Here is a 27956-nt window from a genome sequence, read left to right on the forward strand (position 1 = left end):
ATTCTAGAGGAGGAAGCATTTGATATGTTGTAAAAATGTTTAAATATAATATATATTATAATAATATATCATGCGCTTTATCTTCTAGAAGTTTAATATATCATTTGTGTACTGGTAAAATTACAATTGATTTAAATAATTAATAACAATATGGAGTGGAAGCAAAGTTCTTTCTTGGATCGCTTTGCATTTGCACAGATTTACGCATTAAATAGGGTAGGATGGATCTGCTGTTGTTCGATCTGCTCTGGCACTCTCTATGCAAGTCTTAGTTGTAGCTAATATTAGTATTACTTTAGTCGTTAAGTTTAATTTTGCTTTAATCAATTGCATTCTTGCCGAGTATTTTCATGTTGCAGCTAATTTCATTGGGCCCCTCAGGAGAGAGCATTGTGTGTGTGTCTATAATTTACAATTCTTAAGAACTATATAACAACATTGAATGTTTTTAACGCTTTAATGTGTAGTGGGCTAAGTTCCTAAGTTCCTAATTAGCCGTCTATCCCGGATTCCCCTTGCGAGCGCTGAAGAACATTCTCGCCACCTTGCCCAGTGCCCCCACAAAGTCCCAGCGATCGCCACCAGCAGCAGGATGAGGCTGCTGCTGTTCCTGGTAGCCAGAGTGCGGTGAGTGGTGCGTCTGCATTTGCATCTGCATCTGCTGGCAGTGGGCCAAGCCGCCATCGTCCATTACCTAGGAGGGCGTGGAGTACCAGCCGGTGGCGGGGCTGCCCTTGTGGTACAGATGGAAGCTGGAGTGCGGGGCAAAGTACTGCGGCTGCTCCAGGTTGCTGTAGGTGACGCCGCCCTCGGTGGTTGTGGTGCTCGTGCTGCTGGCATGGCTGTGCGGATGCACGGGATGCATCGTGGCAGTGTAGGCCTGCGGCTTCAGGGGCAGCGTGGCGGGGGCGCCGTCGCCGGTGGCAGCCACGTACTGTCCGCGCAGCGGGTCGGCGTACTCGTAGCCACCGCCATTGCTGGCCAGGATGGGGGCGGAGGAGGGCGGCACCTTGCCAGAGTTGTTGGAGTCGCGCGGGGAGACGGAGCTGGGCGGCGTCATGGCGTTGTGGTAGTCAATGGAGCTGTGGTAGCCGCCGTAGGTGGACACCAGATTGGTGAAGGCGTCGGAGGAGCCCTTCTGGGGATGCACTCCCGCGGCGGAGGCTGCCGAGTGGAGCTGCAGGTATTGGTTCTCGTAGGAGGACTCGCTGCCAGGCGGCGTGGGCAGCGGACCCGTCTGCTGCTCGCCATAGAACACCCCGGGACCCACTCCCGTGGGCGTCTGGCGGGCCGTCGCCCGGATCACGCTCTCCCGATTGGCGTACAGCTGGCGCAGCAGTGCGGTGGCCGGCATGGGTGCGGGTGGCTGCTGGTAGGGCGTTCCTATCCACTGGATCGTGCTGCTCTTCTCGTTGGGATCGATCTGCTGCTGCTGCTGCTGCTGTTGTTGCTGTTGTTGGGCCTGCTGGTGCGCCTGGTGCTGCTGCTTGATGAGGGAATCCGCACTGAAGTCGGTGCTCGGCTGCGACACGGCCACGGACACAGACACGGGCGAGGGCAGGTGCTTGGACATGGCGTGCTCCAGATCCTTGACTGCCGAATCGGCTGCAGGCTGCTCGTCCACAATCGAGGGCAGGCGACTCCTCGGCTGAGACTCCTCCATGGCTGGCAGCTTCGCCATCGGCTGCTCGACATTCACCTGCTCCTCCTCCGCCTGCTGTGCGTTGGCCTTGGTCTTCCTCTTGCGCTTCGTTGTGCTCCCGCTGCTCGTCGTGCTGCCCACGGGCGTTGGGGCGGGCACTGGCGTGGCCACAGTCGCTGGCAGCACGCCCACACCCGCCTCAATCTCCACTCCCAGCGGCGTGGGGCTGTCCTTGATCAGGGACAGGCTGCTCATGCTGCTGCCGTGCGCGGCTGTGGCATTGCGTCCCCTTCCGCGATGCGAGTGTCCCTCCGGATCCGACTTCCCGTCCGCCAGCTTCATTTCCCCGGCACTCAAATGTCCATTGCCATCGCCCGCGGCATCTCCCCCGGGTGAGCCGCTGCTCTTGTCGTTGCCCAAACCCTCCTCGTGCTTAATGCTGTCCATGCTCGGCTCCAGCTGGCAGCAGTCCAGAATGAGATTCTCATTCTCCCGATTACTGCAGAGAGAGATTGGGTTTTAGTGTGTGTTTCTGGGTGGGTTCTGGTGGTTCCACTCACCTGATCACATAGTTGACGCAAATAATGTTCTGCTCATCGGCATTCTTGGTGCTGCAGACGACGGTGGCGCAGGTCTGTAGCCAGGTGTAGCCTCCACTTTTGTTCATCAGTCGATAGTAGCCCGTCAGCACTTGACCCTTTTCGATCACTAATAAAGGGAGAGAGGAATTGGTAGCTGATTCCCATTACTTTTCCATCTTTTACTTACAATCCGAATGACTCTTTCGCAGTCGATTGGCATCCTCCGCATGGCACAGGGAGTACAGGCTCTTGTTCACCAGATCCTCCGGCGTATAGTCCAGCAGATCAGAGACCCTGGCAAACGAAAAGGCAAAAGAGAGCAGTTAGTGTAAAGGATCGAAAGAGAACTCTTCTGTAGCCTTACCTTGGCTCACAGTGCGCTACTTTGAGGTCAAAGTTGACGCGTGTCACGAACATGTCGCATTCCAGACGAATCTCGTGCACGGAGGGCGGTGGCAGGGCAATGGCCAGCGCCACCATGCCCAGCAGCGGCGGCTGCGACTTGCGGCTGTGCGAGAAGGTGTACTGGGGCCGCAGCTTGCAGAGCAGCAGAACGACCTGCAAAGGTACGAAAGAGTAGGCGGGGGCTTGGGTTAGACGATGGATCGGTGACGTTTGCTAAGGGATTAATGAAGCGAGGCTTTTCGTGATGGTAGGAGCTGAGGATAGCTTTGAGCAGCATTGCCACACTTGAATACAATTTTATTCACATTTTCTTTGACTTTCTTTTAATTTGTGGAACGTTTTGGGATATTTCTTGGTGAGGAAATTGCATGGACCCTAGATAAAGTGATGAAAAGGAAGTGCGGAATTTTGATGAATGGAATGCGAGTGCTGCTTGAAGGATGGTTGATTGGTGCTTGCTTGATTGATGGGTGATTGAAGGCTGCTCCGCACTATAGTTATTCGATACTGATCAATCTAAAATCAGTCAGTGGTTCGTTTGCTCTTTGTTGCAAAACAAAAAACACAAAAAGTACACATTAATGGCCGAAATGGAATACAAACTTAAACAAAATAGTTTCTTTTTTGATTTTTGCCTTTTGTTTTTGTTAATTTTTTAAGTTTAAATTTAAATTTGGTTTGTTGTTTTTTTGTTGTTGTTGTTGTTGTACTGATTTCAATTGATACGTACCGAATAGTTTGAGCCCGGATTCTTAACGTTTTTAGCGTTATTGTTAGCGTTATTATTAGCGTTGGCGTTAGCGTTGTTGCAATTGCTGGTTGCATCGCTGGCCTGTAGATAAGCAGTGGATGGGATGGTAATACGTATAACAGGTATAATGCACAAACGAAATACTACACACGGAAACTACACACACAAAAACGAAGCTTCCACTAAGGATTAGCTCCCACAAACCCCAAGAAAATGTCAGTAAAAACTCAAAATAAAAACCAAAATAAATAAAAAATCTACAGCTACACGGGGCTAAAGTTAAGTGAACAAAATGATAAGTGAAAACAAGAAAAAAATCAAAGAGGGCGGACAGAGGAGTGTTAGGATTGAGAGTAAGGATTGGGGAGACTCACCCGATAGCCAGAGGACTTGAAGTGGCAGCCACGCTTCGTCAGTGTGGACTTCATGCGAACACAGAAACTCCGGTCGTAGCCCTTGTAGCCGCTCGTGGAGGCCTGCGTCATGGAGGCAGCCACTAAAAGGGAATCGGAAATGGCAGAAAATATTATAAGACATGCTCTACATATCAGCAGATAGATCTCTCCCCCAGGAATTGATGCACCCACCCATCATCCCACTTTATTGAGGGATTGGATCCATGACTCGGACTAGACTCACCATCGGGATTGTTCGTACCGTGTGTGCCACTGCCATCGTCGGAGGCGCCCGATGTGGGTGAGGCCAGGCCGGCGGCACCGCTGCCGCCACCTCCACTGCCCGAGGAGCCACCTCCGCCGCCGCCACCACCGCCGCTGGTGAGGCTGAGGCCCAGCTGATCGGCGATCTCCGAGTGGTCCGCCTGGTGGATATAATCGAATATGCTGCTGCCCGTCATCTCCACCTGCGAGAGGCCCAGGTAGATGGAAACCGTCTCCGAAATGTACAGGAAGCGCCCGTCCGCTGCCACGGCCAGAGCGAAGCCATCGAGGGACTGTAAAGGGAGGGGCAGAGAGGGGAATGGGTGAGCGTAATGATATGCACAAAATGGCTGCGGGTAGGCGCTCGCTCTTTCGCTCTCTCTCGCTGGCACTGCTGCCATCCCGCTTTGGCGCACGCACTTACCTGCAGTATGTGGGTGCCCTGATGTTGCTCGAACAAATCCACGGCGGGACCGCGACGAATGGCGGCACCTGCAATGGCAAAGAAACGAGGGGAATGAATAACAAGTAAGAGAAAATAAATAGAGGGTAGGGAAAGCATAAAGACAAGTCCACTCTTGACATATCACTCTCCTCCACTCAGCAGAGGTCTCATGTGTGGCCCTCATTCCAGTGAAAGCTTGACCCAACTCATAAATGATGCATTCCTCCTGTAACACACCAAAACACAACACTTCAGAGAACTCCACTCCAAGCCACTGCTCTCCCAACTCCCATTCCACAACCACACTTCTGGACTGCCCTTCTGCATCCACAGAAATCCATAAACAAAGACAACAGCAAACACTCTTGGACCAAGGACCAATGACCATTCCATGCCCCATCATAAATATCCTAAAGAGGACTCCTCGTATGATTGCGGCTTCCCTCAATATTTTCTCAGCTGATGCCCGATGTGCGATGCCCAATTCCGGCGCATATTTATTTAATTCAATTATAGAATTTTACGATTATGGCTTGAGTGGGGGAGGGGAGCGGGCTGCGGGCTGCTTGACCAAGTAATAATTCGCACAAGTGCAAATCGCTTCTCATGAAACGCACCACCCACTCCCAGTCCCTTGGCTGTCTGTGTGGCACACCCCGCACCGCACCGTAGTAAATCCCCAGCGATTTCCAATGCCTCAACGCGATAAGTTGGCAAACAGTTTCCGCTTCCGCTTGCGCCTTTTGGCTTTCGCTTTGGCTTTGGCTTTGGCTTTGGCCATATGTGGCGCTCCCGGGGCTTTGGGTTTTTTTTTTGGTGCTGGGAGTGAGGCCATAATGACCTTCAGTTTGTGGCCCTACCAAATAATTTCACTGCCTTTTTTTGTGTGGATTGTTTGGGTCAAATTGAAGTGCTTTTTATTGCCCCGCAGCTTGTTGCGCCTCACTCCACCGAATACTACGGGAAGGTTTTTTCTGCCTGGGTTTAGTTTCGCATAATAATCCAATTGAATGTCAGAGGAAGGCGTTGCCACTCCCAACCCTCTGCTCTTTGTGCCCATACATAACGCCCCATTGATTTTGGATTATTTTTTTAGTGCCTTGACTACCTTTCTGGCTTCTTGATGGCCCCTGTGTCTCGCATTTGGCTCTGCCACTTTGCCAGCTCCCACTCTCTAAAATGCTGAACAGTCACAGGCCCAGTCCCAGGCCAGCCAGAGACCCATCCAACAGTCGTGGAACTGTCGTCGTGGAATGCCTTTTGACGTGACAATGCATTGTCGTCGTTGGAGCATGACGTCGAACGCTCCCAGTGCGAAGTGCCATGCCATGCCATGGAATCGGTTGACAATAACTCTGTCGCTCGTCGGCTGTTGCCGTGTTGCCGTGTTGGGAAATTCACGCCATGAATTGCCTTTCAATGTTAGGCTTTAAGCTGGAGGTTGAAGTGTCGACAAACTCGATGGCTATAGCTATGGCTCTGTGCACCGATAAGTGAGTCAGGGGGCATTGAAATATAGAAAGATTGTATGCGGAAACTCAAGAAAAATTCACATAAATAATACATTTAAATTTCAATTCCAATTTCAGATATTAAACTCCACTATTATCTAGAAAATTCTCGAAACTACTAAACATAACTCTCGAAACCTATGCCAAAAACATATTTCAAGAACAGTAAACCCCATTCCATTGACATTTCCATAGCTAGATCGTTAAAGCCAAATCAATCACTTTAATGGGGCCTTCTGAAATTCCACAAACTGTCACAATGACACACTCGCCCACCACTCCAGCTCTACCCCCCCACCCTCTCCCCTCCAGAGCTCCTCTTTCTGACCAAAATGGCCGCGCATGCGCAGCAAATAAAAATAAATTGCGGCTTAATAGCGATTTTTTATGCAAATTCCGGCAAAAGCCCAAAACAAAACATGGACAAAAAATGATAATAAACATTTTTGTTTGCTTGCAAAACCAAAAATATTTAAGGTGCGCAAGCATAATTTTTGTCATAGAAAAATAAAATTTAAAAATAAAAGAAATGAAAAAATGAACTGAAATTTTGATTTCACTTAAGGCAGAGCGCCCCCGCCCTGCACTCTTTCCCCTATGGTAGCCACGAAATGTAGGCAAATGTGTTTCCTGCTTTCGGTTTTTATTGCCCCCGCATTTCCCCCTTTCCGACAGCTCGTTCCCTCTCTAAGCTGCGATCAAATATGGCTGCCAACATGGCGACCCTCGGCGGGGTACAGTCGCCGTCAAATGCAAATGAGCAAGGTGGAAAATTTTACTGACATTCACAGAAGAGTTCAGTAAATGAGGGGAAGATCTCTCTTTTTCGTTGATTTACTTACTTTTGAGCTTACTGCTGCTGGAGGCCTCTCGTGTCCATGGTGGGTCGCCGTGTCCGGAAAAGTCCCTCAGCTTCAGATAGCTGATGGTCAGTCTTATGATGGAGGCCTTGTCCAGTTGGCTGGTGATGGCCGCTGGCAGTGGCAGCATTTTGGCCAGCTCATAGAACTCGTAGTTCTCCTTGCCCCGTCTCGAACGTGCCGCATCCCGTGACTTTTCTTTGCGCAGCTCCAGGATGCTGTTCGAGAAGAAAAAGAGAAGACAATTGTCAGCCATAAGATACAATATTTACTCAAAAGAATATGACAGATACATAAGTAGACACTGACATATGGCTAGATGGCTAGAGGCTAGAGCCGAGGATCGGTTCAAAGATCCAAAGAGCTCTTTGGACACCTGTCAGCGCATAGGTTTTGGCCATTTGTTTGGCCAACCCACGCCATTGTGATGGAATGGTGTCAGAGAGTCTCTTGCCAGAGACTAATTGCCACACATTTGTCAGTCTGTCAGCGCCCTTTCACACAGTGAAAGAGAGAGGGAGAGGCAGGGATATGGATTCCCTTAGGTTTTAGGACTGCAATTGTTCTCCACAGACAGTTTGTCTCTGGTATAAATTGCCGCTCATTTATCCAAAAGATTTCCCTTCTGCAGCATGTGAGAGTTTTTCCAACTGATATTTTCATTATGGTCTGCTGGAAACTCTCTGAAATCTACCGCCCTGATCCGCATCTTTGTCTCTGTCCCATCTTCTTCCCCCTAAATGCATACATGGAAACTTTTCATTCACTAAACTTGCAACAGTCGTACAGTGTTCCTCCTCCTCCTCTGAATGTGCCACAAAGCCGCTGCTACAAAGCCGCTTCTGCTTGGGTTATGGATCTCGGGTATATGGATATGGATCTCTGCAACCTTCTGGCGGCTTTCGCTATCTGAGAGCGGCCATCTCGCAGAGAGGCATCTTCGTCAGAAAACTTCAGACTTTCAGGCTTCAAGCCTTCATAATTTACGTTTGTTGACAACTTCTTTGTTGTATGTTGCCTCGCATTTGTTGCTGTTTTGACTGTTGCAGTGAAATCTGTGCTGCGCTATAGATTAAAGTCCAGGGTATTACGGGTTGCCAAGAGGTATAGCAGATGGGAAGGAAAATATAGAGTGTTTGGAGCGGAGTTTTTGATATTGAGGTGAATATTTGAGGGCCAACAAAGATTCTTCTACAACTTTTAGTCATATCGAAATATTGCTGAATATTTAACCATTTTTGGAGGAGTTTTCTTTGCATTGCTTAAGAGCATTATAGAGGATTATAAATACACTTTGATTAGGCTCTTGGTCAGTAACGCTTCTCCAAAACCAACACCATTCCCTGGCTTCAATAATTTCTCTGCCCAAAAACCTTCTTTCTACCTTCATCGACTCCACAACAGCGAACATTTGGCAGGGCATTCCTTAATTCGTTGCAAAACATAAACGACAGCTGTCTTTATTTTTGTAAGTTTTTTGTGGTCTTTTAAATTTATTTTAATGCGCTCATCAACCGGGCTTGAAGCTTCGTTTTGTGTAGCTTTATTTGAGCCGCGTCGGCTTCTGGCTCTGGGGCTTCATCTTCGGATTGGGGGCTTCAACTTTGGCCGAGAGTCTCCGTCTTGTCTGAGATTTGTATCTCAACAGCGGCCCGTCGCCGTCTCCGTCGTTGTGGGGCCATAAAAATATTTTTGATAATTAAAAAGAAACGCCGTCGTCTGCGCGGGGTTTTTTGCCACGGGCCAAGCCAGTTTTCCCCTTGCCTGCCGTCTGTCTGATGCCTGCCACTTGCTTTTTTGTTTAAACAGCAACAATTTTAATTAGTTGTGTAGAAATTACACTAAAAGAGATGCCATGCCACACAATACCCTCGTACCTGAGAGGTACACATGTATTTTTGAGCCGTAAATGATTTCCTAATAAAAATGATGTGGTTCAAAAACCTTCGTGTGAAGCAGAGGGATTGTATCCCTCTTTTTCGCAAATTAAAAGAAAGAAAATACATTAATCTTCACATCATCAATATCGAAATGCCATTCAAATGAGGCACAGAGATGTTGCAAGAAGGGAGGGAGGGGAGCGAGGTATTCCCTTGACAAATGATGCCACGGCCTCGTTTTAATTTCGCACAAAATTCGCCACTCTCTAACGTTGCGTACAAATTGCCTGTCATTAGCGTAAATTGCTAGAAATTCGAACAGCTGATCGGCGTTATTGTCCACGAAAGCTCTCCATTGCTTCCAGCTTAAGGTTCTCTCTGAAAGGACATGTTTGCCCACTGTCTACGGGCATGTGAAAGTTTCGCACAGCTAATCATCTTATTAGGGTCCCTTTCTTGCTTGGGTATTTTAATACTTTTCCACTTGACTGCTTTAGGTGTGCAAATATTTTTATAGAGACTCAGATTCGATTCGATTAGCGGCTTAAGAGCGGGAATTAAGAGCTATTTGGCTCCTAAGCGGCTTACTGCGGTCACAGAAGGGCGAAAGAAAGTCACCCAAGTCCTTCGTCTTTCCCTTTGTTTATGCTTCGGTTCACACAACAGAAATTACAGACGACACATAAAGGCATGTGAGAGGGTGAGGTCCTTTGTCAAGGTTTATGGCCTGAAGGAGCACAGAGAGTACCGTTACCGCTTTATCAGTTCTATTTTGTTATTGTGTGTCTTGAGATACGGCTAGGACGCAGCGGGATAGCAGAAATTTCCTTTTGCTATCGAAATTCGTGGAAAACAAAAGTGAGAATCGTATTGAGAATCATCTCCAATTGGAAGTACAATGATGAGATATTTTATACCTTTTCTTTGCTGATTTTCGAAAGATTTCTTTAGGAGAACTAACCATAATATTCTTATCTTATGGGATGAAATATTAATAGTCAAAACTTCATACAAAATATCGCTTCATCTAGTGATAAGAAATTCGTTTAAAAAATCCATGAAATGGAAAGAATTTTCGATGATTTGGTTTCCCATCAATCAAAGAGTTTTCCCTCCCAAATTGCTACAATTTTCTTTTGCAGTTAAGAACCTTCTCCACAGTCTCTCCCCGGATCACCATAAACCCTTCGTACTAACCCCGGTTCGATGGGCTGCTGCTGGGCATGCATTCCGGGTCCGCCCGGCTGATGCTGATTGGGCATTTTGTTGTATGGAGCCATGCCACAGAGATCCTGTGCGGGCACCATCCAACTGTGGGTGAAAGGCACCGAGGGCATGCCCAAGGATCCCATGGTGGCCATGTGGGAGCCAGGATGTCCGGGAGTGGGCTGCCGCTGATAGCCGGCATAATCCATGGCCACGGCTGCCTGATATGGCAACATAATGATCGTATGGGAGTGTGGGATCTGCAGAGGTAGTTCTTCTTATTCTTAGAGATGCTCTATCGATGGTTCGATGGATGTTCTGGCACTGGGGTTAACACATTTTTCACTATCTATTTATTGCACTTGGTTGCGGGTTGGGTTGGGTTGGGTTTTGGGTGGCACTTTTGGAGGTCAACAGCGGTGGCGCCTCGTCATCGACGTGTGCCGCATCCTTTTGTTGTCCTACACACGCGCGTACGTGTCTTCAATTATCCTTTATGCGAGCGTGGGGGTACGGGGACTCACGCACGAGACACGGAGGAGTCGAGCCTTCGATTGGCATTCAAATGAGGAGCGCGGCAATCGACGCGTCCGGCTAATTTATCGCCCGGAATCGGCACTTGGCACGTCGCTGGCTGGTCTGGTGGTCCGTCTCCGTCCGATGTGGAATATTGGCAACGGAATGAGGCGCAACCCAGAACTTGGACACGCACCGAAAGGGAGAGAGCGAGCGAGAGAGTGGGGGCCGTGGCGGTGGCGTACGTGAAACTGCAATTGAATGACGACGCACGGAATTACGGCTACGGTTACAGTTACAGTTACGATGCGGCACGGACACGTCTACGTCCGTTGCTGTTGCTGGCGGATAGAAGAATAATCCAGAGTCACGTTTCGCATCCGAAGAGAGAAAAAAACAACAGTACATCCCAGCAGCAGCATGAAGCAACTGTAAGCACTGAACGCAGGGGGAAATTACCCGAGGAACGCTGCCGACGACGAGCCCTCTATAGTTTCTTCATGAGCAGCAGCAGCCAGCCGTCAGCGTCGCTGCCCACGAAGCCTGTCGGCTCCACAATTCACCGGCAGAGTGACAGAGAAAGAGCGCTTACAATATTTTGGGGGTGACATCTTTGACTCGACACGAAGCCGAGGCCCTGTCACACGAAGTGCTGTCTGTGTGCGTGTGTGTGGGTGAGCACCTGACACTGCGTTCGGTCATGTACAGTGTGCGCCGCGGCACCAGTAGCATTTTAAGCAGCCTCACGCTCCACATCGCTCTCGCTCTCTCTCTCTTTCGAACTCTCGCACTCTGTCACACGGGCGGCACAGCATAAACCATGACTGGGTGTGTGTGTGTGTGTGCGTGCAAATGGGCGGGACGTGACGTGCCGTCGAATCGGAATCGACATTGTGCGCATACGAAATGAGGCCGCCGAAGCGAGACAGAGCATCCCTGTGCTCTAACCACGCTGCATGTGCTGTGCGTGACAGAGCGAGATAGCCGGCTGGCACGTACATGCCGCATTGTAAACTGGTTGGCAGCATCTCGCTCTCGCATGCAGTGGCCAAAGGCAGGCCCCATCATTGCGTCTCGCTTGCGTTTATATACTTATGTTATCTGTTGGAAGGGGGGCTGAGCATAGAAGCGGGGAGGGGAGGCTCTGTTTTGGTGTGGAGTGGAGCTGCCTTTGAAGCTTTTGTTTTGGGGCTGGCGTCACGCGCAGCAATTAGTTTACTTCTTTACACATTTGGGAATTTCGCTCTTTCTCGCTCTGGCTCTGGCTCTCACTCTGTCTCTCTGCTCTCTTCTGGTGCGTGGGTGTTGCTGTTTGCCTCGCTCTCTCCTGCTTCCACTTCTTTTTCTCCTGGTTTTTATGTGTGTTTGTGTATGTGACTGAAATGCCAATGACAACGCTGCAAAACAGCCTATGGCCCCCCACCACCGCTCCTCTCGCATCCTGCACCGAACTCCTGGACAGGTAGAAGCTCTGTCTTCTAGGATTTCCTGGGAGCACGAGGAGGAGGAGGAGGAGGATGTGCAGGATGGGGGCGTTTTGTTATTCCAATCTCGCACAGACTGAAGCTGTCTCTTTTATGTGGAGAGCACCTCCTCTCCCCCGCCATAGAATTAACGAAAGGACCACACAGTTGAAGGAAATGGGAGAAGGAGAGTCAACACCCGTTTAATTTCCAGCCAAGGAGCTGCCCATAATCATAAGATTGCCCGCAAAACACTAAAAGTGATAAGTTGGTAGAGAATGGGTGCTGGGAACAGACAATAATTGAATTATTGAAATAGGAAGGTGTTATTATATGGAAAGTTCTGTAACAAGGCTTCTTTATAGGGCTCAGAAAGATTTTCGACCTAAAATATCCATCGAATCAAGACATCCTTAGGTATAACTGCCATAGCACCCAATCAACCGCACTACCTCTATCGCTTTAATCCTTAATCCACAATCGATAATAGGTGCACCATTGATAATAGCTGCCTTTTTTCATTCATGATTTTCCCAAATTCCATTTCCTTATTGGTTTAAACTAGAGCAAAGTGTATTTCTTGGCCAAGACGACTTGCTGCAGGTTATCATCCCCCCGAACCAACCCACTCAATCCATTACATAAACGTAACGTAACTGGAACATGTGTAGAAACCAAAACGTGATCGATTTCTTGAGCCTGAATGGGAGAGAGACACACAGAGAGAGAGAGAGAGAGAGAGAGACAAGATGGTGTAGCGAATTCTCCCACAATTACGGCGGCGGCAATTGTGAATTTTAAAAAGGAAACGTGCCAAGTGCCTCCGACCAGACCAGACCAGACCCCTTCAGAGGGGGAGGGATTCTGCCCAAAGGCAGAAGAAGAGCAGAGCTGAAGCCGGGTGGAAGGTGGACAATGAATGAGGAACTGAACTGAAATTCATGCCCCGCGCCATAAAAATCGAACGTGGGGCTGTGGGGCAAGGGACGTGGGATGCGTTCGCGCTTCCGGTGCTTCCAGAGACAGCAGCAGTAGCACCGAGAGCTGTGTCCACGTCCGCGTCCAGACATCGAGCAGACAGGACCATCATCATCATCGTCATTGGACACCAAACCATCGGTTGGGGTGGGGAAGGGTCGGACGGCTCCTGCTGTAGGTCGGAAATTGGCAGCGCGTGTGTGGACTCCATGTGGACTCTGATTATGTGGACTTTGTGGCCCGAGGACAATGGGATGTGGACATGGACGTGCAGCGATGCGTGTGGGCTGATTCAGAACGGGGGGTGCTGGTCCGAAAGGTGCGTGCCGTTGCGAGTGCGTGCTGCGGGACATGAATGTTCATGTCGGTTTTCGGTTTCGGTTTTGGTTTCATTTTCAGTTGCGTTTTGTTTTGGTTTTGCCTTGTTCGAAAATATCGCCACAGAAAATGGTATTCCAGTCAGGAGCAGACTTTTATGAATGAAAAAGAGAGGAGAGGGGTACCGAGTGGGCTGAGTGGGTGGAGGAGGCACGCTTCTAAGCTTCAAGTGTCTGACGCACGTCTGGCGCTCTCTTTGGCACCGCCTCTCTTTCGCATATCACGTGCACGTACATATTGCCATGTGCAATACATCAAAATCGAAAGAACCGCAACAATGAAGACGAGAGAGAGGCAGGCAGGCAGCCAGCCAGAGAGCGCAGCTTAAGAGCAAGGGGAAGTGCGGGCGTGGGAGCGGGAGAGAGCAAAGTTTTAGCAGGTTCATTGCCAGCCATCACGTTTACTCGGACACACGAGGCGTCCATTCCAAACAGCTCGGAAGGAACGTGATGGCCACAAAACAAAAACATAAAGAACCAATGCAAAAACAAACTCAACGAGGGAAACATCTTGAAGGCGCCTGGAAAAATGATCGATAAACAAGCGATCCAGCGATAAGATAGGTAAAACCAGAAAGGATCCACCCAAGAGCCAGGAGAGAGGAAGCAATAAACTAACTGCGATCAAAAAACTGTCACAATCTCTCTTTTCCTCCAACTCCTCCACCATTTCTCTTCGGAGGCGAGGCGCAGCCTCCATAAAACTGACGCGAAGTAATAAAATAGCAGAACACAATGATTCCACTGTAAATCCCTTACCATTCGCTCTTTTCTTCTCTACGAAGTACAAGTAGTCGAGTGATGGATACCCATTGATTTTATGATGGGGAGAAATTATTGTGTAGAATAGTTCAATGAGGAAAATTGACTAAACAACATCAGCTCTTGATACTCTCCCTAAGTGTGTATGTACATATGTACATATATTTGTTAGGGTTTATATCTCTTCAGTTTGCGTAAAGAACATGCACTTATACAGCAAAACAATACACCCCACTTTGTTTTAAAAGGTACCCAAAAGAGTAGCACAAGAAATGCATTCACATAACTGTTTATCAGCTTGTCAGATCTCTTACTCTCTTTCTGCTTGTGTTTTTATGGCCGCTGGCTAACTGTTTTTGATTGTGTTACACCACACAACAAACACACAGAGACAAAACGAACCACAAGCAAGAGCAAGAGCCTGAAACAGTTCATAATTCAAAAACCACAAAGAGAGGGCCAACAATTAAGCAATAAAATACAAGCAAGAGAAGAGGAGTGACAAAGGCAGAGAGCCAGAATGAGAATCAGAAGAAGAAAAAAGTCGATGTGAAATGAAATCGGAGAAGTGCAGTTCGGGAGCGTGATCCTTATCGTAATTGTGCGTGCTTCTGATGAAGTATACTCATCTCTCCCCCTTCACTCCTCTTACCACTTTCCAGAAGGGTAATAACTTTTTCCTAACAAAATGATGAACTGCTTTGAGACTAACTTTCCTTCTTACAGTCTTTTAGTTGGAAAATAGATTGGGAAAGTGACATTCTGACGTTGCTGTAATTTATTTGGCTTAACTTTTCAAAATATTTCCATTGATTGATCCATTCGAAAGCTATCGTTGGCATAGGCAGTGCCACAAACACACTTTTAGAAGCAATAAATTAACATCAAAAGTGGTGGAAAAAGTTAAAAAATCATAAGAATCGCTTCGAGTATCGAGGCATCAGATACCCATGACGAAACTTCTCTTCGATACATTTAATGCGCTGCAAACATCTTCTTTAAATAATAGTACTCTTTCTCCTTAAGGGTATCACGACCACTCTTCGCCTCTCTCTTTCCTTGCTTGCTTTTTCCTTTGCTGTTGTTCGCTCACTTTTCTGGTATTTAGCTAAATAATTCGCATGCCAGACTGTACGCACCGCAGACCCCGTCGTCTGAAGATCGCGTTTACTCGTAACTCAGCGGCAAACACGAAAGTGTTCAGTTGTGATCGGAATTATTAATTAATATTCTTGCACCTTCCGAAACTGTGTCGGGAATCAGGCCATAAACTAGTGCACAATCGATGGGATGGGAGTACGATGAGCGATGGATGAGTAGGGGACCGACCGCGACCGCGAACGAGGACAGTCCCCAGGTCCATGTTCACGTCCATGTCCAATATGGCAGGCAGGTCCGCAGCCATGACCGTGACACAGGAGAAAAAAGCAAGCAATGATGGAAGCGGGGAACGGGACGAGTACGTGAAGTGGGGATAGGAAGAAGGAGTAGCACAAGCAGCAAAAAACAAAAGAAAAAACAAACAGAAGTCATGAGATCGACCACAAGAGCTTCTGTTAAAAAGAGCGTCGCCCTAACTGTTAACCACAACAAGTCAAGGGCTTCCTATACGCGCCCTCACCCCTTTTAAAAATCTTGCTCTGAATCAATATGAACGAATTTAAGGTGATGCCTTTTAAGAAGGCGCTCTCCCAAAATCAGCAGATTTCGTTGCAGTTATGTATGTATGTTCAGTCATAGACATTCTGAGAGAGAGAGGCGGACACAATAGGCATCACCTAATATTGTGACAAAAGTGTTAGTGCGCTCCCAAAGCGCACCGCTACATAGAGAGTAAAAACAGTTAGCATCGCAGCTAATAGCGGAGAGAGCGAAAATGTAAGCAGAATGGCGGAAGAAGTGACGCTGAGATGAACTAATTTGCTTAAAAACTAATAAAACAACGTGGAAAGTGCTTGAAAATATTCAAAATCATTAATACAGTGTTAGTTATGTTACAAAGTAATGTAATTACATAAAGGTAAATTAAAATATCACATAAATTGAGCAATTGCGTATTTGCAAATAATAGAGCAGGGTTTTTTTCCATGCAGCCACGCAACACTGAACAGCTTGAAGAGCGGCACAGTTAAGTTGAAGAGATGGCTCAATATGCGCTTAATGCAGGCTTCAATATAGTTTTAGTAATAGTGAAATAATGAAATTACATGCAGTGCAGTGAAAATCAATCAAAATTAATAATTGCAATGTTTTTTTCCCCCGCAGCCACACGCCACAGATGGAAGAGCGGCACTGTTAAGATGAAGAGATGGTACGATGCAAATGGGCGCTTAAGAGAAAAAGTGAGTGACAAGTAAATCAAATAGTTTACCTTCTGCTTGCATGTAAAGAGCGTGGGAGTTTGCACTTAAGAGAACGTGAGCGGAAGAATAGATTGAATTGGAGTTCAATAAGAATATTTGTAACTGTGCACTGAGTTATTGCAATGGGAATATGCATTTGAAAGTGTGTGGGTTGACTCAAAAATACCCCTGACATACCCACCCATTACTAATTATAGCTTTATTAAATCGGCTGCCTTATATACCCCGTCGCATACCCATAACTCTGTCTCTTGAAGAGAGGGCTCCCCTTTGCTGTCGCGCTGCTCGCGAGCTGGAAGCGTGTTCCAGGAGCCAAAGTGCATTCCACGCATGGCTTGAGGTTGGTTAAAGTTGTTGCCGCTGTCCAAAGGGATGTGGGGCATGCGGCATGTGGCAGGAGGCACAAGAAACATGAGGAATGTGCTCCAGGTTATCTGCTTTTTTCTTTTGTTTTATTTTGTTTTACTTTTAGTTTCTGTTTCTGTGTCTGTGTCTGGTTGTTTCTCGCGTTTCTCTGTTTTTGTCAGTTTGTCATTTGCGTTGTTCAATTAATTGCAGAAATCAATTTAAGCAATGCCACTCTGTACCTCATTGCGGCATTGTTGCTTTTGTTGCAAGTAGCTTGCTGCTCCTGTTTCAGTTGCTCAGTTGCTCTGCCAGTTGATCGATTCATTGGAAACGGAGATTCGGGAAGGAATTGGGACTCGAGGATGGGCCTTCAATCGACTGATCGACTGACTGCTGGGTTACGGCTAATTGCTACAAGATCTCTCTCGTACTCTCGGACTCTGAGAACTAGAAAACTTGTCTATGGATTCTTGTTCCCCCTCTCCCCCCTTTCCACCCTCTGATACTCGCTTGATCTTCCGGCAAGCCCGGGATCTTCTCTCTGGTCTGCAGCGATGGCAAAAAGAGTGTGACAACGCGCGACAGCCTCGAGATAAATCCAATTAGTCTGATATTTGTACTTTTTATGTGAGAATTCCCATTAAAAATGTAAAATGTCATAACAAAACGAGAACAAGACAACAAGTCAACAAACGGCAGACAGCTCACATCAAGTGCCGGCCCCAAAGACAGAACCCAACGGCAAGGCGACTTGGCCTGTGCCCTAGTAAAAGCTCTAGGAACGGGTGAAGCATAGACAGAATCGAGTGAAGGTTCGATAAATTCGAGTATTTTGGTTCTATTCATGATTACATTTCGAAAGAATTGACTGAAAATTGGGAATAAACCAGGAAGAATCATGTTAACCTGACTCTTAGACAGAATTATGGCCATAAAAGATTTGGGTTAGATATAATAAAATTGAATAAAATATCATAAAAACCCTCTACCCAGCTTGCAAAATACCAAAAACATCTTTAAATGTAGGAAAAATATTTGACTTTCGAATGTATTGGTATTTAACATCTAGAAAGAGGTTCCCCAACGATTTGCTTTGCTCTTGGGACAAATCCAGTGCACAAGCGCATATACCCAAGCAACATTTAGATACTCTTTCGCATGACAACGGTTTCTTCCTTCTTTCTAAGTTTCTGCCAGATACCAAAGTATCTCATAGATGCGATTCGAGCGCCTTTGACGTCTGTCGCCGACCGCTCAGCGACAGCGACAGAGGCGGAGACAGCGACAGAAACGACGACGACTGCTCTGGCATTCAATAATTTTATGCTAACAAATGCGATGTGCAGAGTCGCCGCCGCCGTCAAGTGGCGCTGAGCGAGTAACGGGGTGGGGTGGTGCTGCAACAGGGGCAGAGGCAGAATCATTTACGGTAACATTAACACTTACCGCGCATTCACCGAGGACTGGGCCGCACCGATCTCCTCCATGGACTTTCTGCGAAACATACAGAAATCGAGAGAAAAAGAAAAGAAAAATAAGATAAGAAAAAAAATGAATCACATTTAAGCTTGCGGCTGTTGAATTCGATTAGCGTGAAGCTGTTACGGCGGAAAAAGTTGGCATTTTCCAAATAAATTAAATTAGCCGATAAATGTCTCGGCTCCGGACTCACCTGTCGCCCCAGCATAAGGCATCCTCCCGGTATCTGCAATGGAAATGAAAGAATGGGAATGGCATTAATATACATATGTGGAATCTTTCAGCTAGATTTCGCTCTCTCTCTGTCTTTCTCGCTTGGAAATCAGTCGGAGATCTCCCTCTGTGGAAAGCATTTGTATATTATACCCCCCTCTCTTAGTCTTTCTCTCTTCACAGTACAAGGTCAACAGGAAGTCATCGAATCATTGAATCGTCGAATAAACAACGGATCGGGGCAGAGCAATTTCCTCAAATTATACAACAACTGAACATTATGTGGTTCCGACTTTATAATCAAGTGCAAGGCACCGAAATTCTCTAAAATTTATTGATTTGTTCCTCACTTTCCAGCACCTTTCCTCCTGTCTTCTGTCTCCAGTCTCAAGTCTCGGTGTCTGTGTCCTCGCGGTTTCTGTTGGTTTCTTGCGGAACAACTTCCCGGCCAGCGCGGAGCGCCGTAAATCATTGCCCCCAAAAAATGTAGGCCCCAGAACCCTATTTTGCCAGGGTCCGCAGAAATTTGCTGACCCTTTGATCAGTGGATCGTTGAATCGATGGTTTCGACGGTGGTTCGATCGATTGAAACCGTTCAGCTTCAGCGCCGAGTGAACAGGGAAGGAAGTGATTTCTCGGTCTCCATTCCCGTTCCCGTCTCCATTTCAGTCTCTGGGGGGCAATTATCAAAATTGTAATTTCGTTCGTGGATTTTTATTGTAGTCTTTTCTTGTGCTTTAATTTCGTTTTGATTGAGTTCATCGATGGTCGTAGGTCAGCCACTGGGCGGAGCCCCAATCTCTCAAGGAAGTGCAGATTATCGGGGGAGAGTATCTCTATTAAAGAAAGTTTCATTTGGGGGAAAGTGATTTGGGAAGGCAGTGAGAAGAAGTTATATAATAACTCGAAATACCCTTCAATTCCACCTTTAACCATTTAGATTAGGATCAGTTCTCCTCTCTCTCACTCTTCATCTTATCAAATCTCTTGTGCTCCAAGCTCTTGTCAAACAATGTCATCCACTGCTTTGTCCTTGTCCCCTGCTAAGCCCCATGCCCCATTCCTCGTGAGAGACACGTGTTCTCCCTCAACGATCGATCGAAGGGGAATGGAATGAATGCCAAGGCTCCAGCAGAAGATGCAGCAGGAGTAGATGTTGATGAGCGGGGGGAGCGAGAACATCTCCTGTGGCAGCTATTTTTAAGTGTTGGCATAAAAGGCTCCACCATCAGAGGCAGCAGAAGCAGCAGCAATGAGATGTCAACATTGCAACGCAATGAAAAGAGCAAAAGTAAAGCCTCGATAATAACAGATAATTGTGTAGAACATAGGCCAACTATTTCCGCGGACTCCTGCCACTGGACTGGAGCTCTGCCTCTGCCACAAATCAAAGCCTCATCAGCGGTCCTCTCGATATAAAGTTCAAGTGATCGAAGAATCGATGGGATGGCCAGGCAGCAGCCAGCACTCTCTCTGGGTTTTTGCTTGAAGTTTTCTGTGCAGCAAAACCATCCATCGATCCATCGATTTCCAGCAGAGTGTCACCCGGTTCTGCAGCAGATGAGAGGCAAGTGAGGGGCATGGAGAGACAGGAGGGGCTTGGGGGCACTGCCAGAGCCCCAATACATCGTTGTCGTCGTCACTTTGATTGCGTTTCGTGCCCAATTAGTCTCAGAGCACTTGAGTGCGTAAAAACTTGTACCGCACCATAAATAAATTGGCATGAGGAAGACAGGAGCCAGAGTCAGAGCCAGAGCCCCAGACCTCCTCTGTCCGCTCTCCTACTCCTTCCTTCTCCTGCGATGCAGCCTCTCTGTCGAGACATCGTTGTCGCCAGGAGCCCGAGTGGAGTCGCCACCGCCACCGCCGTCGCACTGTCAATACTCGACTTCGACTCGGACTCGTATAAGGAGGTCTTAGGGTTCGCTTTTGCTGCTTGCCTCTTGCCTCTTTTTGCGGCAGTGGAAATTACATAAGGGCTATGACTATTAAGAGGTTGTCCTCCCTCAAGCAGTGGCCAGCCATAATTATGGAACATATTTCATAATAATAAGGTGTGTAATCTGCACATTTAACTAGACATCGAAAGCCCTCCAATTACAGTCCTCTTTCTGCCCTCTGATTAGGGTAGAGGCAGCAGAGTGATGCCGATGTTTGTACATACTTAAAAAGCTATTCGTAAGGTTGTCATCGAGGGTCGGAAGATTCTAGGCAGGTTCTCATCTGTAGATGGAACCATAAATGGAACTTATGGCTTGAGCCATGGATGGATGGAAGATAGTTCTACCTGCTTCAGGTTTATTTATTTAATCTCTCTAATGATTATAATTCTCCGAAAACTGATATCTTCCTGTCAAAAATCTCTCACTTAAATCAAATCAAACACCGCCACCATATCGATCATATTTTCCCACACAACCCACAAGATATGGCATTTCATTTGATTGTTTCCTGTGCTCGGTTCGGTTCGGTTTTATGAAATTTCATCACGATCATTATCCGATCAAGAAAACCCGATTGTTTCCACAGTAGCAAATCCCCACCTCTCCCCTCTCCTTCTCAAAAACGCGGAGGCTCCGATCCGATCCAGCGACAGATCGTATTTACTTTTTGAATGATGCTGTCAAAGGCCCCAAAGCGATTTGTGGTTGGACACTGATCGCACACGCGCCCCCCTGTGGGGCACCACCCGATATCCACCTCCCCAGCCCCCCCTTCAGGCACTGCCTCGAGCCGGGGGCCTATCTATCATTATTGATTGTGCCCAAAAGAGACGACGCTGTAATGCGATCCATGGACGATGGAGCAGTGGACCATGGACCATGGATTGGTCTCCGATCGTTGGATAGCCGGTGCTCCAGCAACTCAAACTCAAACTCCACTTTGCGGTAGCCACCGACAATTATTTATATTAAAAGCAAAATGTTCCACGCAGCTACATTGTAAAGGATACCCTCCCCTTCTCTTCGAGGGGAGATACATAGATATTTTCCTCTTATAACATTTTGCATCGAATAATCTCTTTACCACTCGCACATTTTGGGGCGGCAGTCGCGCCTCTCCCCTGCTTCTTCCGCTCTCTCCTCTCTCTCTTTCTCTCTGAGAGGGTCTCATATTTTGGGGCGTTTATTTCTGCTTAATTTTATTTTCTTCCTTTATTTCGTTTTTCTGCCTTTTTGGGTTGGCTTCCCCTTTAACGTAATTTTTGCTTCGGTTTTTATTTTGTATTTTTCGTTGCCTCATCGCTTGGCCTTAATATCAAATTTTCGCTCTAAATTCCGCTGATCAATGATTGCCTTTTGACGAACCCTTTCTGTAGGAGTTCCCCTCCCCTGCCACCTGCCCCTGCTCCTCCCTTTTCTGAAGACTCTGACGAACTGCTGTTCGACTCATGATCGACTGGGACGACTCTTTGGCTCCTCTGTGGGCCCCTCTTGCTCTTCCTGATGATGATGATGATCATGATCATTGAAGGCAACAACGGTTGGAGGCGGAGGCGATTGGTGGAGAAGCTTGTCTTCTTACCGACCTTGCCTGCTCTTCGATCTCTTCGATCTCCTCTGATTGTTGCTGTAGTTATTGTTGTCAGGCATCGGGCATCAGGCAGGCAGGGATTCCAACAATTTTCGAAAAACTTCTCATACATATTTATAAGTTTTGTGGTCGAAAAGTTGTGCGAAAAAAGCGTAAAGCTCTACAGCCTACAACTTGGTCGATAAATACACTAACGGAATGGCAGCGGGAATAAAGGGTTGCAGGGATTTCACTTGCAGTTTGTCCTTTGCCGTTTCAGCTTAGTGGATTGTAGATCTTCTCTAGGTTTTTCTCATTATACTTCTTAAGAATTCCCTCTGCTATTTTCCCTGTTTTACTATTCTACAGAGAGTATTCCTTTCTTCGTGGTACCCTCTCCATGTGCAGCTCTCATTCTGATTCGTTTTGAAGGAGCTTTCGGGTTGGTCCCCTGTTCAATTTTATCTCAATTATTTGATCGCCTGGCCAGAGGGGAAGTGCCCAGAAAAGGAGTGAAAAGTGGAAAGTAAAAAAGAGCCTTAAGTATCCACCGATATCTGTAGATATAGCAGACATATATCTGATATCTGATTGTGAAATTATCTAGCTATCGATTGACGAATCCAAAGACTAATCATCGGCAGGTAATCCACGCGAGAATCCATTTGATATTCCACTCAGGGATTTGTACTTTTGCACTTTGGGAGAGGCGGAAAAGTGCATGTGGCAGGCAGCCCTTGGGTGTGGCATGGTGTGTGTGCCAGTGTGTATGTGTGTGCCGTTTAATGATTGTTATTGCAACACGGCTTGAATTTCAATTAATTTTACGCGCTGCCAACAGAAGAACCAACGAAATGGAGGAGTACTCATCGCTGGAAGGAGTAGGAGCTGCTGCCCGCTGCCTGCTGCCTCTGTGGCGTTGATGAAATTGTTGCCTCACTTTGGAGTTTTGCCGGCAGCAAGGACATCCCAACCTCTTCCTCCTGTCTGCAGAGTATCTGCGTGCATCTGTGTGAGCATCTGGTTATCTGTGTGTAATAGCTTTATGCCTGCCGCAGGCTGTGTGAACATCAAGAGCCTCATCATCATGCTTTGGAGATCGGAAAAACCTTCATCGACAGACGATGGTAGCAAACGCTGTAATTTTGTTCTTGCAACCTGCTGCAACCTGATGCGGCGCTGCTGTTGCATCTTCAGATGCCACACCTTGGGCAGCCGCAGCGGCAGCAGCAGCTCCAGCCCCACCGCCGAGTGGGTGTTGAGAGAGAGAGAGAGAGAAGCCAACTCCTTGTCCTCGTCCTTCTCTCAAGTGTTGCGCCTCATTTGCATAATTTAATTGAATGTGACGTGGTCTGGTCCTGGACTCTGCCTGGGAACTGGAGGTTGCACCACACAGTGGACCAGAACACCTCCAGCTCCAGTCGATGGCGAAGTGGAGGCTGCACTGCCATTGGAGTCGTGTAGCGAGAACAAGTGTAGCACGTAATGCTTTTTGGGTGGAGCCCCGGCAACACCTTTGCGGATTGTGCTCCTCCAGCGGAGGATTTTCTGCTTTGAGGTTGATGGAAATCGAAATTGATTGAACGGAATGCTTCAAGCTTTCCTTCATTGGCTGATTGAACAGCAAAAGGGAAGTCAGGAGAGATTCATTTGATAGAGGAACAGGTGGAGTGCCAGTTGAGGATGGGTTTTAAATTAGGCTTGGAATAAAGATTACAGAGCTTTGCTTATCTCGCAGTGATTCTAAGTTTCCATTTATATAAATATGCGATTCTAATTTGATCTCTTTTTGGTAAATTTTTAAAGAAAAAGAGTCTGGGAGCTTCTTTTTTAGGCTCTCTCTCCATTTGTAACACTGAACTTCAACTCTCTGATCTCTTGTACCAAACCCCTAGCTTCTTTCCTGGAAGAATCGCTGCTCTTTCGCTTGAATATCCCATTTGTTGGCTTCCATGTGTCCATTATCCTTTCCATTGCATTCCATTATTTCATTCCCATTCTCATATGCTCGTATGGTGTTCATTCCCATCATCGTCTCTGTTCCCCCTCTATACATTGTACCTCAGTTCCCCCTGTACCCCTCGCACTGCCCATCCAATTCTCCATCCAGCAGTGCAGTCGCCGCCTCGAACATAATCGCAATCATAATCTCTTGCATTTTATTTCATTTTCTCGCGTTGATTTTTTTTCTTTCTTGCTTTGCTTTTTTTTGCTGTTTTTTTCTTCTTCTTCTTAGTTGTTGTTGCTTTTTTTTTGCTTTTTCGGTTCGGTTTCATTTTGCTCTTTATGCTTTACAGCAATTTCTTAATGGCTGTCGGTGCTGCAGTGCAGTGGAGTGCTACTAACCCCTCTACCCCTTAACCCCATAACCCTCTACCCATCTTCCCCTCTTCCCACCTGCTCCACCTCTTTCTTCTTCGCAGTTTCAGCTTGGAGAGTCCACCAATCACGTTCGAAATATAAATTGTTGAAATGATGGTTTTTTCACTGCACATTTTGCAGTGTTACCGTTGTGTCTGCTAAGTGAGAGAGAGAGAGAGAGAGAGAGAGAGTAGGGGAGTGGGAGTGGGAAGGCATAGGCGACCCCCAGAGCCGGCGATGACTGGCCTCGAAAAACCGCAAAGGAGCAGCTCGGGGGCTCCGGCAATCCATGAACCGCTGAGACCATGGAAAATTGTGTGTGGAGATCGCTTTGTGGAATGAAAATGCGGTTCGTGCTTCTGGCGCGCCAAAGCCCTATAGCTGAACCCCTCTCCCTGCCCACCATCTGTTTCTCTTGTAATGAAAAACAAACGTCCCAGCAATTTTCCAGTTAGGTCAAAACTCTTTTGGTTCCGTACTCGTACCCCTCGCTAGCAGCGAGGCCCCCTCCTCAATCGTTTCTCTCAGTGTAATGTTACTTTAACGAATTGTAAAAACTGCAGAGAAAAAACACCATAAAATAAAAATACTAAAAAAAGCGAAAAAAATAAAAATGAAAATAATGGGAAAAAGACGAAAATGAAATTGAGGCAGCCCGAACGTCATCATCCAAAGAGAACCCATCAGAAACAGCAGCGTCAGCAGTTAGTAGGGATAAGAGGGGGCCAAGAGCGGGATGGGGAGTGTGGGGTTAAGGAGAGGAGTCAGCCAGGGAGGCAGGGAGGGGGGGCAACAATCACAGTTTAGATTTCTGCATTGTCCGCCGTTTTCTCTTCTGCCTTCTGTCCCTCTTTTAATATTACTTTACCCTCTGTCTGTCCTTCCCCCTCTCTTGCTGTCTTCTGTGTGTGTGTGTTTCTCTCTCGCTCTCGCACTCTCTCTCTCTCTCTCTCTCTGTCTTTAGGTCTCTTCGCCAATATTCGCCAAGGTAATAACTCAGGTGATTATAGTAATTATGCGTTCTGACGCGATCCAGCCACGGATAACGCTATTCCGATATAATTGAAAAATGCTGATAGACGCTGATTGTGTGAGAGCCAAGAAGTCGAAGTCGGAGTGGAGTTGAAGCTAAAGACCAACTCAGAGTCAGAGATGCAGACAGGAGGCAGGAGTTGGAGTCAGAGATGGAGTCTCAGTGTCAGACACCAAGAGACGAGAACTGCGACTGAAGCGAGGAGCAGCTCCCGCAGTCGTTTCTCGCGTGAGTCGTGAGGGATTTAGGGAAGCAAAATAGCTCGGATTATAGAATAAATAAATATAACCCTGAGAAAAAGGTTTAAGGATAGAACTTTCGCTATTTTTGACAAGTTTTTTCAAGGAATTTAACGAAGTGTTCAATCTTCATCGCTCTCCCCTCATAAGTTGCACTGCTCCCGTGTCACCCGTCCAGCTCTAGGTCACAGCTAATCCCAGAAGCTAGCTAGTGTCATCTCTAGCCCCCCCAAAAACCCAATCCATTGGCAGAGTACTCGTAATGTGCTGCTGAAGCTACTTTCAGTCCTTCCTCCTTGGTCTTGTGCTTGGCCCAGGCGGCACAGGCACCAATCACAGTTCATGAATTACATCGCCATCGCCATCGCTATGGCCATATTGTTGTGGGAATGCCCCAAAAGTGGTTGCCACAACTGCCACTTCCACTTCCACTGCAGTTGCAACTGCTGCAACTTCATGGGCCAATGCGGCGAAATGTTCTTTGATGCCGATTTCATTTTTCGATATTGAAAATAACCATGGATTATGGTTTATGAAGAGGTTGAGTCCGAGGTACCCACCGAACCCTCTCTCATCTCTGAACTCTCATCAGAGAATGGGAATTGGGGGAATGGGAGTGTAGGCCATGTAGCAGGAAAGGGAGAGAGAGAGCAAGAGAGACTTTATCTCGTGACAATCGCCTGAAATTCGTGAGGCGTTTCATCGTTGGATGCTTTTGGGATTTTCTCTGCGTTTCGCTGGGGCTTCTCGTTTCGTGGTTTGGCCTCAAGTGAGTGCCGAGTGCCCAGAGTCGAGTGTTGAGTGTCGAAAGTGTTATTGTCACGTAAATTCAATTAGTTTAATTATGAGTTTCATCGATGTTGGCACCTCTGTATTTGTACCTCTGCGTGATGCCTCTCCTTTCTACCCTCCCATTACAACCCACCTTTCTTTACAATCCACTTTTTTCCACGGCCAAAATGTAATATTTTTTGGCCATTTAATCGCTGATTTTGGTAAGAAGAAATGTGGTAACTTTGGGTTCATTTTAGGCTGGGCTTTAAAGGATTTAAAGGAGACAAGGTGTCAGTCATGATTTGGATAGGATTCGTAGAGGTGTGCTTTGCCATTTTCGTAGCTCTTTGATACTTATTTCTTTCACTAAATATCCCTAAATAATGTTGCAGAAACATGGGTTCCTATGACTTCAGATTCCTTGGTATATTCTGAGGGCTTTAGCGGGAGGAGAACCAGCGATTCTTCCCCATTCCTATCCTGTATTTTCCATATATTCAGTACAAATAAATAGGACCATGAATTCTTAAAAAAATACGCTCCGCGTTTGCCTTTAAATATTTGGGGGAATTTGGATTACTTATGTCTGGAATTATTATGGTTCTATTCTGTTCTATTGCCCATTTGTGATTTAAAGTATTCAATATTATACTAGCAAAGAATATCTGCAATAATTGTTTCTTTTTCCGCACATTCCCAAATGCATTTTTTTACAAATGCAAAATTCTGTTCTCTGTCTAAAGTTCTACCAATATGCAGGCTTCCTTTATACCATTTTGTCCCCTCCCTGTTCATCGTAAACCCATTCGCAGAATAAGGCTAATGTTCTTTAACAAATTCTCCTCTATGTTGGCCAAACCCCTTTACAATTCTCTACACTTTTGGGGGATAATTCTCACGACTTCCGACTTCCTTCCCTCTTGCATAATAGAGCAATCCATTGCTCTCTTTCCATTTATGCAGATTAATTCGCATTCAGTTTAGGGGCAGAAGATGTACGAGAGGAGAGACATCTGTGGCGCCTCTTATTGGATGATGGGATGACACTTTTCCAAACGGAGTTTGGCAACGCCCCCAAATAAATTTGCATGCAACCTCCAGCGAGGGAGAGAGAGAGAGCTACATAGAGAGAGTAAGGGAGAGAGAGTGGGTCGTTGCATATTTACCTGTAGTAGGGGAATCCCTGGGGCACATGCAGATCCATGGGCATGCCACCGGCAGCGGCGCCGGCGGCCGCAGCGGCTGCCAAGTGATGATGGGAATGCGGATGTGGATGCGAGTGCGGATGTGGGTGCGAGTGTGGGTGTGAGTGCGGATGCGAGTGCGGATGGTGGTGATGCGAGTGAATCGAGTGCGGATGCATCGAGTGATTCTGGACATGCGCCGCAGCTGCGGCAGCCGCAAAGCCCGCATCCGCCGAAGCCATCGAATGGTGACCCAAAACAGCGGCCCAGGGCGAGGCCACAAACCCACTGCCATGATGCTCCATTATCGTGGATTTATTATCGGTTGGAGGGGTGGGGATTTGCACTGTATATCTGTATAATCGGATCGGGGAAAGGGTAGCACTATATCTTTCTGTATATCTTTTATCTTT

At 47.0% G+C, this 27956-nt stretch overlaps 1 protein-coding gene and 1 long non-coding RNA gene across 12 annotated transcripts in view; one reads left to right on the forward strand and one right to left on the reverse strand.

Annotated features, from left to right (window-relative positions):
* Positions 1 to 602: 602 nt before the first annotated feature.
* On the reverse strand, positions 603 to 27863 carry LOC117894012 (protein trachealess). 7 transcript variants are annotated; one of them, XM_034800838.1, is made up of 12 exons: positions 27526 to 27863; positions 18420 to 18452; positions 18194 to 18241; positions 6837 to 7072; positions 4463 to 4530; positions 4037 to 4331; positions 3754 to 3875; positions 3359 to 3460; positions 2588 to 2781; positions 2411 to 2517; positions 2203 to 2350; positions 603 to 2141 (listed from the first exon to the last, which is right to left on the reverse strand). In XM_034800838.1, exons 1-12 carry the CDS (start codon positions 27846 to 27848, stop codon positions 695 to 697), a joined length of 3123 nt encoding a protein of 1040 aa, XP_034656729.1. In that variant the 5' UTR covers positions 27849 to 27863; the 3' UTR covers positions 603 to 694. The 7 variants fall into 7 exon arrangements, with proteins under 7 accessions (XP_034656729.1, XP_034656728.1, XP_034656731.1 ...); XM_034800837.1 differs by having other exon boundaries at positions 4019 to 4331; XM_034800840.1 differs by lacking the exon at positions 3359 to 3460 and having other exon boundaries at positions 4019 to 4331.
* Positions 15125 to 27956, forward strand: part of LOC117894013 — a 56175-nt gene continuing 43343 nt past the window's right edge. For 3 of the 5 annotated variants that reach the window (XR_004648836.1, XR_004648835.1, XR_004648839.1), the window contains exons 1-2: positions 15919 to 16056; positions 16302 to 16378. This is a non-coding gene — a long non-coding RNA (uncharacterized LOC117894013). The other 2 variants (XR_004648838.1, XR_004648837.1) reach the window with 2 other exon arrangements.

Source organism: Drosophila subobscura, chromosome J (genome assembly GCF_008121235.1).
Source record: "Drosophila subobscura isolate 14011-0131.10 chromosome J, UCBerk_Dsub_1.0, whole genome shotgun sequence".
NCBI lineage: Eukaryota > Metazoa > Arthropoda > Insecta > Diptera > Drosophilidae > Drosophila > Drosophila subobscura.